The following is a 9,218-nucleotide window of genomic DNA, read 5'->3' on the forward strand; positions in this document are numbered from 1 at the left end:
CCTTGCGCAAGGAGATGCTCAGTCTTGTTCTATCACAATTGCAGAGAGACTCCTTCCCTACTCAGAATGTGCATGTATGTCTGCCCTTCTGTTTCATTAGAGTCAAAGCCCAAGTCCTTGCTACAACCTCCAGAGCACCACTCTCACCGCCCGGTTCCTTTGCACTCGCTGTTCCCTCAGCCTGAAATGCTCTTCTACTCAAATATCCACCGTCTCACTCCCTGACTTCCTTCAGGAGGCACTGAAATGTCATCTTCTCTCTGAGGCCTCCCCAAGGCATCCCCTTCCCTGCTTTATTTTATTCTCTTAGTGGGTATCACACTCCAATAAACTAAAGAAGGTTCTTCCCTACCTTGTTCCTACCCCTCTCTGCACTGTCTCCACACCAAGAGCTCCATGAAGATGGGGGTTCCTGTCCGCTCTGTTCACTGCTGTATCCGCGGCACCCCGAACAGTGTGTAAGCACCCAATAAATACTTGTCGAGTGAATGAATAAAATAGGAGCAGCCCTGGGTATTTCCTGGTAACAAATGACATTCTCCTTTTCGGAAAATCAATTTGATCAGAACGAGACTGTGCTTTAAGACCATTTCTTCTTTGCACAAATCACCCTTCTCACTACCATGCGCCGGTGAAGCGTGAGTTAGCTGTGGGCTCTTCGCCTCTCCGCTACAGAAGAGGGAGAGGAAGCGCCGAGCCCGGCTCCTGTTAATCCTTCATCCACAGCTGCTCTTCGGAATCACATGGCCAACTTGCTCTCCATTACGACCTCAGAATCTACTCTTAGATACCAGCTTGCTTTACTTGACCCTCTGCCCATTGTCTGATAGTAGCCATTGGTCCCTAAATGCCATGGGAGCCAGAACCACTTCCATTGGGGGAAGAAATTGTTGCTGGGATCTCACCTCCAATACCTGCTTTCTAGTGAGATTGCAAGACTTCCCAGAAAATTAGCACCTGCACCCACAAAGTCATGGCTCTCTCACCCCCACTTATCATTTTTCAAGGCTCTTGAAAGAAACAAATATCAATTTATCATTCTGTAGAGGAAATGGAATGCCTCTGACATCTGTCACCTATAAGAGGGCTAAAGGTGACATGTTAGCTTTCTGGAAATGTTGGCCATTACTTTAAGTGGAATTACAATTCTAATTTATTATCTCCCAAAATACAATCTCAGTGAAAATGGGAGAATCCTTCATAGATTTTCACCTTGGAGGATACTATTCTACCAAAACTCATGGTGCCCTGGACTTGCCCAGACCCTAGCAGGATGTTCCCTCTCAGGGGCCAGCCAGCCATGAAGAAGCAGGTTCCTCCTTGGCTGTGACCTGTGTTCCCCGTGTTGTAAGGATTGGAGGAGAGAGGTGCCCAATTCTGACGGCTGCCAGAGAGTCATGAGTGTGCAGTGCCTAGCACATTACAAACACCTGGTAATTGACTGATAATTCATGGTGTGACAGCCTTGTAACTCAGGGATTCTGTTCAGTCAGAAATTAACTCAGTAATCAAAGTCATTAAAGGGAAAAAAACACACTACAGTACCAGCCAGATGGTGGGGAAATCAAACACCTGAAGGAAAAATGGCTGGTCTTTGAGTAAAAGGCTCCACATCCTAGCTGGAGCAAGGCTTGGCAGGCTTTCCTAAATCTGCTGTGCTCTAACCTTCCATGTGAGCAGGAGCAGTGCTGGTCAGATGGACAGACGTGGGGAATCTGTCCAAACGCCTCAGCTGAGTTTGGGCTCTCATGGAAACTGAGGAAAGGAGGAGGGAAGTGTGCAGACCTGATCCTGACATTCGTAAGGCCTTGGGCAAGACTGTGAATGAGAGCTCACACACCCCGAGGCTAGACATTTAAAAGTTAAAAGGTAATCAACTATTCACCGTGGCATGGTCTAGCCTCCTGCCTGAACCAACATCTCTCCATAGGACCCAAGAGGCCAGATTCAAATTTAGGATTCCTGAGCCCTGAGAACTCTACACTTGAATGTGGTGATGGGAGGAGAGCTGGCTGCTCTCCCCTTTCCGTCCGTGCCCGGTTCCATCCACATCGTAAACGGCCTCCAGCGGCTCCGACCATTGCCCAGGCAGTGGTGCCTGGGACACCTTCAGGCCTCAGACCTATGTACCAGCCACCGAATCTGCCTTTGGGAGGACTGGCCCAGGGAATATGCCCATGTAACCCTGGAAAGTCCTCAGGTGTTTGGGGAAGGAATTCCTGGGTCCCAGAAATATATCTAAAATGTGAGTCAAGGACTCCAGATGGGCCTATCCCATGGACTTCAAGGACTCCTTACCCCAGGGGGGAGGGCTCTCCAGAAGAGAGAGAGCAGGACCCCTGAGTGTGGGATCCTTGCTGGAGCCCCTTGCTGGACTCTGAGTCATGCTGGAAACGTGCTAAGCCCTGTTCTCACAATCATTCACATCCCTTACACACCTCCCTCCACATCCCTAGCAGTGAGGCCACCAACAGAAATGCTTCATGTACCTTTTGGTCCATAAGTCATAAACAGTTTTACTTGATCTCACGTTTCTTTTAGAGCCATCAAGAGAAAAGCAAAACTATTCTAAACCCACAGAGTTGTTCCCCTTTACATATCTTAGCAGCGTTGGCAGAGACTCGGGCTGGGTTCTATGCTCTGCCTCTGAAATGACAAAGCTGACCAGATGGCCAAGCCCAGAATCCAGAGCAGAACCTCAGACCATCCTGTCACCCACTGGACCACGTGTTCTGATTCGAGAGCTTGTGCGCTTCAAGTATTAGCTGTGGCAAATGGCTGTGAGTTTACAGCCCTGAGAAGGAAGAAAGGCGTACCCTTTGCCACAGCCTGGATGGACCCGGAGAGCATTGTGCTAAGTGGAATAAGCCAGTCAGAGAAAGACAGGTACCATCGGATTTCACTCATATGTGGAATCTAACGAACAAACTGAACTAACAAGCAAAATAGGGACAGATTCATAGAGGGCAGGCTGACAGCTGCAGGGGGTGGTATGGGGGGGACTGAGCAAGAAAGGAAAAAAGAGAGAATGAACTCTTGGACATGGACAACAATGTTGTGGATGCAGGTGGAAGAGGGTAGAGGAGGGATAAATGGTGATGGAAAAATAAATAAATAAATAAATAAATAAATAAATAAATAAATAAATAAGGGGTGGCGGGGAAAGCTGTGAGTTTAAGACACCCCAAGCAACTTTTACTTCAGGAATTTGAAATGCAGTCTCACTAGGATGCTATCTCCTTAGCAAAGTAGTACCTTTAAAATATTTAACAACTTGAAAAGGAAATGGAGCTTGAATTTTCCTTTCAAGGCTAAGGAAATACAATGTTTCTCTTCTGTCTGAAATTCACCATCTTCTCAGACAAAGAAGCCTCTCTTGGTAAAAGCAATGGTATTTTCTCCACCATTTTCAAATAAAAGATAAAGAGAAAAGAGCACTGCAGCCTTCGTGTTGGATCTAACAATGAAGGAATAATACAGTTTTGCCAGGGGAAAGCTCTGGTGTTAAGCTCAGAATACAAAAATAGGTTGACAATTTTACACAGGAATATTCTCAACTACTGCTCTGAGGCTAGTAGGTGGTGAACTTTCAGGAAAATTATATCATTTGATTACTTGGGGGTGTATTATGTTGACGGTCAAGCTGATGGGGCCATTCCTAAGCTAAATTCTGATAAAGGAATGTGATTGCCCCTTTCCTGCTCCCCCATTCCCCACCCCTCATGATAATCTCTGTACCTCCACCCCAACCCAAACCTGGCCTCCTTGCAGCTCCCCCACATCAGGAACGCTCTCCCCACAAGAGTCAGCTTCCCTTTGCTCGGCTAACTTTTCCTACAGCTACTTCTCAGGAACCTTCCATCACGCTGCACATGCTCTCAGTGATAACCGCCTGTACCTCCCTTATTATTACACTCGTTGCAATTGGTTTAACCATCACTTTACCTGTGTCCCCTGCCCGATTACACCCTCTGCTAGAGCAGAAAACATATACCTTTTCTTCAAGGTTTAAATCTCCACCACTTTCCCCATGCCTGGCATGTAATAAGTCTAGTTGAATAAATAAATGAATGAATTAATAAATGGGAACTTAAGCCACTATGTTGCTGCTCTCAGGGTATTTGAATGAACTATAATTGAAGAACCAAAAGCACTCACCTGTCCTAAGGGAGCCCTAACCCTAATGGGAGAATATTTGGAGGAACAAGGCACTGTAGGGCATTCTTTCTGGTTACCTACCTGATGTAGTCAGGTTTTTTTTGGTGTGTGGTGGGGTAAGAATTATGCAAAAAAACTTTTGAGAAGAAAGTAATACATAAAAACCATAAGAACAGTTACCAACTAGTAAACATTTCTGCATGTCAATTCTAACGTCAAATGCTAATCATGTATCATCACTATTTGTATTTTATACATAAGGAAATTGAGATTTTGTGATTAAAACTGTTTAATTTCACAGGTTATGAACTCAAATTGGTTTGACCTACATCAGAAAACCATCTCAGCACTTCTCCCATTAACTGGCACCCCTTTGCGGTGGCCTGGAATCCAACACAGGCCGAGGAAGCCCTGGGAGTCCCAGCCATCGGCTGTGCCCCTGCCCCTGCCCCTCTGCCACCTGCTCTGACAGTGCCACCTGCTCACCTGGTCCCCCATTCTCCATCCTCAGGGGGAGAGGTCCTATTAGAGTTTTTAGGCACCGATCTGCATGGATGCCCCTGTCCTGCAGAGGTCTCACCGAGATGGCAGCTGCACACGTTAAAACTCTATTATTAGGCTGCCAATGAGTGATAAATGAGAGAAAAATAATAATAGTGGATTGAACAAAACAGATGTTTATTTTTATCTCACATGAGAACCTAGAGGCGGAAGTCCAGGGTTGATCTGGTGGCTCCAGGTATCTGGGATGCAGATTCCTCCTCTTGTTTATCCAAAGCACGTGGCTTCCATTTCTGAGGCCACCCGAAGCGTCTGCGGGAGCCGCGGCCAAAGCTTCGGTATTTGGGCTACGGGAAGGAGGGAGGCCCTAGTGCGTGCATACCTCGAAGAGACTTTTCTGCCCCTCCATCCCAGCCCCTCTCAGCCAAGCAGTGTAGTCTTTATTCAAGGCAGCCATGCGCCCAGGCGAAACTCCTGAGCTCTGTTCCAAACAAGAACAGGCAGCCTGTCCTCCACACCTCGCCCAGGGACCCCTCTGGGGGGGAGGCGGAGTCATGCGACCCTCTGAAGGCAGCCCGGCCTTGCACAGGGTGGTGTGAAGGCATTTCTCCTGCAGGGCTGTGAGGTTTTGAGAAATCTGTTCTCTTGAAGCCACACCACAGCAGTGGCTGCTCTGTGCCTGATCTCACCACCATGCCCTTAAGATGCCCGGCAGCGCAGCCTTCTCGCACGCAGGGAGCAGCTCCCCGGCTCCGTAAGGTCAGCTCCACAGGGCCCCCACGTCTGCTCACTCGGAGCCGGCGCCCGGGCACTCCCACCACCTGGTGGGGACTCAGGCCGTGGTTGCTAATTGGAAATGATATACTTTTGCAGACAAATGCAAATGAGGGCCGCGGTACAAGGCTTTCCCGAGTCTGCACATCCGCTCTTCCCTGCGCCTTTCAGTGGGGAAATGCCCGTCCCAACGCTGTTTGTTCCTTCTGTTGCAGGCTCCTGCGGCTGTCTTGTCATGATTTTGTTCGCCTCCGAAGTGAAACTTCACCACCTCTCAGAAAAAATTGCAAATTATAAAGAGGGGACTTACGCCTACAAAACGCAAAGTGAAAAATACACCACCTCATTCTGGGTAGTTTTCATTTGCTTTTTTGTTCATTTTTTGAATGGGCTCCTCATACGCCTTGCTGGATTTCAGTTCCCCTTCGCAAAATCGAAAGACACAGAGACGACGACTGTAGCTGCGGATCTAATGTACTGAGGCCGACCACTTCTGTGGCTCGGCAAGGCAGTGAGGGGACTCACTGCGGCCACTAGGATATGGTTCATTTTGTCCATCCTTTCAGATGCCCCAACTGGAGCACCCAACCCCTCAGTGACAATGTTTACAAACTGTGCAGGAAGGGCTCAGGCTGCAGACGGAGGGAGCAGAGGGAAGGTTTGGAAGGTTGTGCTGCCTGGTGGGGAGTTGCTTCAGCGGGTTGTCAACGCAGTTGACTAGGACGGACAACCTGTCACTCCTCATACACAGCGACATGCAGGATGCCCACTCCCTCGCAGAGGCGTAGACGGCACGGGGTATGTTTTAATAGAAACATACTATTTCGGATATACCCACACATTTGTTGCCACAGACACCAGAAAACAGGGCTGGAATCACTTTCTTAAAATGACAGTGCATTAAGTGAGCTTTTTTTAAGAGTTCATTTAAAGCCCAGCCTTACTATCCACGCCTGTTGATCAAAATTTGCAAACCTCAAAAAGTAAACAAGAAGAAAAAACAAAGCTAAGGGTATTTTCCCTCCTGCTACAACCCCACGACATTTGCACAGTACTTACAAGGGAGATAACTGCCAGGACCACTGAAGAAGCATGAAAATGATTTTTCCTAGTAAACTTGGTCTAAAATGCACTCATTGGGGCTGTTGTTTCTAACCTCAGTGTCTGGAGCACTAATTCCCAATTATGTTACGTTCTGGGATTATGACACTAGCACTGTGTCATTGAGGTTTTGGGTCTGGCTGTCACAAAACAGGGCCCAGGTCAATTTTCCCCCAGCATTACCCATGAAATTGATCTGCAGATGACCAAAGGCCATGACTGAGCCAGGAACGAGCCCCTCCTCTCTCCGCCACTGCCATCCTCAAGAGCACACAGAGGAAAAGCAGAGAATAGCAGAGGCACACCACCAGGCCACCCCCAGAGCCACTCAGTTTTGCAAGGGCTCATTTTTAAAGAAATACTTTTTCCCTTTTGGAAAAATTTACAAGAAACAAATGACTGTTTGTATCCCTGAGATGTAACTTGCTCTGGTGGTGTTTACAGCCCACAGGCTGACACGAGACCATTAGTCCCTCTTCCTTCATTCAGGAAACTCACCTGGAAATGTCTAGTAGGCCACAGGTCAGTCTAGTGATAAAGGGGGTGTTTGGTTTAGTAATGAACTAGAGCCCACTTATGGAAGTCTTCAGCCAAAATGGTGAGACACAGCATCAGCAGCTAGGAGTGGCAGGAAGCACAGGGACAGCCACCCTGTGGGTTACTGGCCTGAGGTCCCCGAAGGCCAGGCTCCCCACACTCTCATTGGACCTCTCCCCCACCCCCAACCCCACTCAGAGGTTTGAAAAACTTCTAACACCAAGCTTTCTTCTTTAGAAAACAAGTCTCTGGTTGTTCTCTGTTCTGTAAAAAGAGAAACCTTCAAGCAGCAGCTGAAAATCCAGTGAGAACCTAACAGGCAAACTAACAATATTCCCTCGGTGGGAAGTAGAGGCTGGGCCCTGCAAATTGTGTCACTCACAAAAATAAATACAATCCGGCCCTTGGAGTGCTATTAAATTGTCTCCCTCTCTTCTCTCGGATGAAATATGTGGTCACCAGTGTTCTAAGGGTAGCCCTCAGAAGAGGGATCTGGCCAGGATGTCTTTTTCTGGCTCTCTCTGTGGGGATCAAAGGCAGGGGAATGACATCGGTTAAGCTGAGTCAGACCTCCCACTCAGGTGGCAGCCAGCATTCCCACATTCTCACAAGGACGTGGGTCCCCTGCTGGCTCTGGGGCCATAAACGCAAGGCCACGGTTGGGTGCTGGGTTCCAGGTGGTCAGTTACACTGTGGGAAAGAATGGCAGAAAGCCATGAAAGTCATCTGAAGCCCTCCCGCGAAGACTCTGCAGTGAACTTGGCAAGACACGTTCACCAGAATGGGAGGAAGCCCCTAAACTAGCCCTTGTGGACAGGGCAGTTCGCAGGTTGCAATGGTCTGGTGGTCCCCTCTGCTCCTCCAGAGCAGCCCCTCTCAGTCACAAGCTTTCAATGTGGATGAGTTTGCTGGTGGCTCACACACTACACACCCCTAGGACAATAGGTAGAGGGAGGAGGGGTTCCCACTGGCCTCATTAGGGTGCACCAGCTTCCAGCTTGCCACTAGAATGGAGATTGGTCCCAACCACTTACCTATCAAAACCTGAACAAGAACCAACGGGGAGACTGGGAAGGGGCTGTGGACAACAGGGAGGTTTACCCTCTCTCTCAATCTTCCTCAACTTCTTCCCTTCCAGTAGGATCCAGGACAGGTAAAAATGGGGTGGTTCTTATAGAAATGCTGCTTTAAGCCCAGTCCCAGGCCACCCACCTTGTTTTCTAACTACCTTGCTGTCCCTCATTGCTTCCGTTTAGATATTTGGAGCCTGTGCTATTTGGGTGCCCAGCATTTGATGTGGTGAGTTGTCCATTCTCAACCCTCTTCACAGTGGCAGTTGTTCGTGGCTCAGAGCAGACATGCCCCCTCCTCCAAGTGACAAGGGACATAACCATGCTGATGGGTTTAGAGAAAAAGGACCTGCTCCTTGAAGTTCACAGGCAGAGAGCAAGACAGGCAGGTCTGTGGCCCTGGGTCCTGGGGTGAAATTCCCCTTGGGGAAAAGCCCTCTTGCTCTAATGTAAATGCGATAAACTTGTACTCTGATTTATAGACTTTATGGTTCCCTCTGCCCCCACCCACAGGCATACCTGCCGCGTCACAGCCCAGTGCTCACTGGGCTATTTGGAAAGTCCAAAGGGGCCTGAGGCTGACTGGATGACTCAAGACAGAAATCCCTGGAGAATGTCCCCTGCAGGGCCTACAGAACAGCAGGAGAGTATGAGACCTAGGGGTAGGTGGGGCGGTGGGGGAGAAAGCGGAGGGTGCTGTGCAAGCCACCCAATAATTAAAGGCAGGTGTCTGAAAGACTGTGTTTCTTTGCCAGAATCTTGGCCTGAAGGATTTCGACCTTCCCCCAAAGGGAACAGAATGAGCAGCGAGGCAGCCTTGTCCCTCACTAGGCCAAAGTCCACTGCTGTCCCCGTGGCCGTGACTCTAATTCTGGAGGAAAATGAGAGACTTGGGCACTGTTAAAAGCCTTGTGTCCTCTCTCCTCCAGCCTGGCTGGTAAGGGGCACGTGGAGAGGGTGGCCTGGCCCCTCAAGCGCCCCAAGCCCATGCCGTACCGGGAGCAGGCGGCCTCAGCGCACGCAGGCTGCTCGCCTGTCCTGCCAGTGTCCTCACCTCCTTCTCGCCCAGGCAAAAAA

At 49.1% G+C, this 9,218-nt stretch overlaps 1 protein-coding gene across 3 annotated transcripts in view; it reads left to right on the forward strand.

Annotated features, from left to right (window-relative positions):
• Nucleotides 1–5,914, forward strand: part of CLRN1 (clarin 1) — a gene marked incomplete at both ends in the record, with an annotated part of 37,351 nt that extends 31,437 nt beyond the window's left edge. For all 3 annotated transcript variants that reach the window (XM_081138650.1, XM_081138651.1, XM_081138652.1), the window contains one exon: nucleotides 5,649–5,914. In XM_081138650.1, coding sequence (XP_080994776.1) covers nucleotides 5,649–5,914 — 266 coding nt within the window. The remainder of the gene's footprint in view (nucleotides 1–5,648) is intronic.
• Nucleotides 5,915–9,218: the final 3,304 nt, after the last annotated feature.

Source organism: Miniopterus schreibersii (genome assembly GCF_964146895.1).
Source record: "Miniopterus schreibersii genome assembly, chromosome: 5".
Classification (NCBI taxonomy): Eukaryota; Metazoa; Chordata; class Mammalia; order Chiroptera; family Miniopteridae; genus Miniopterus; species Miniopterus schreibersii.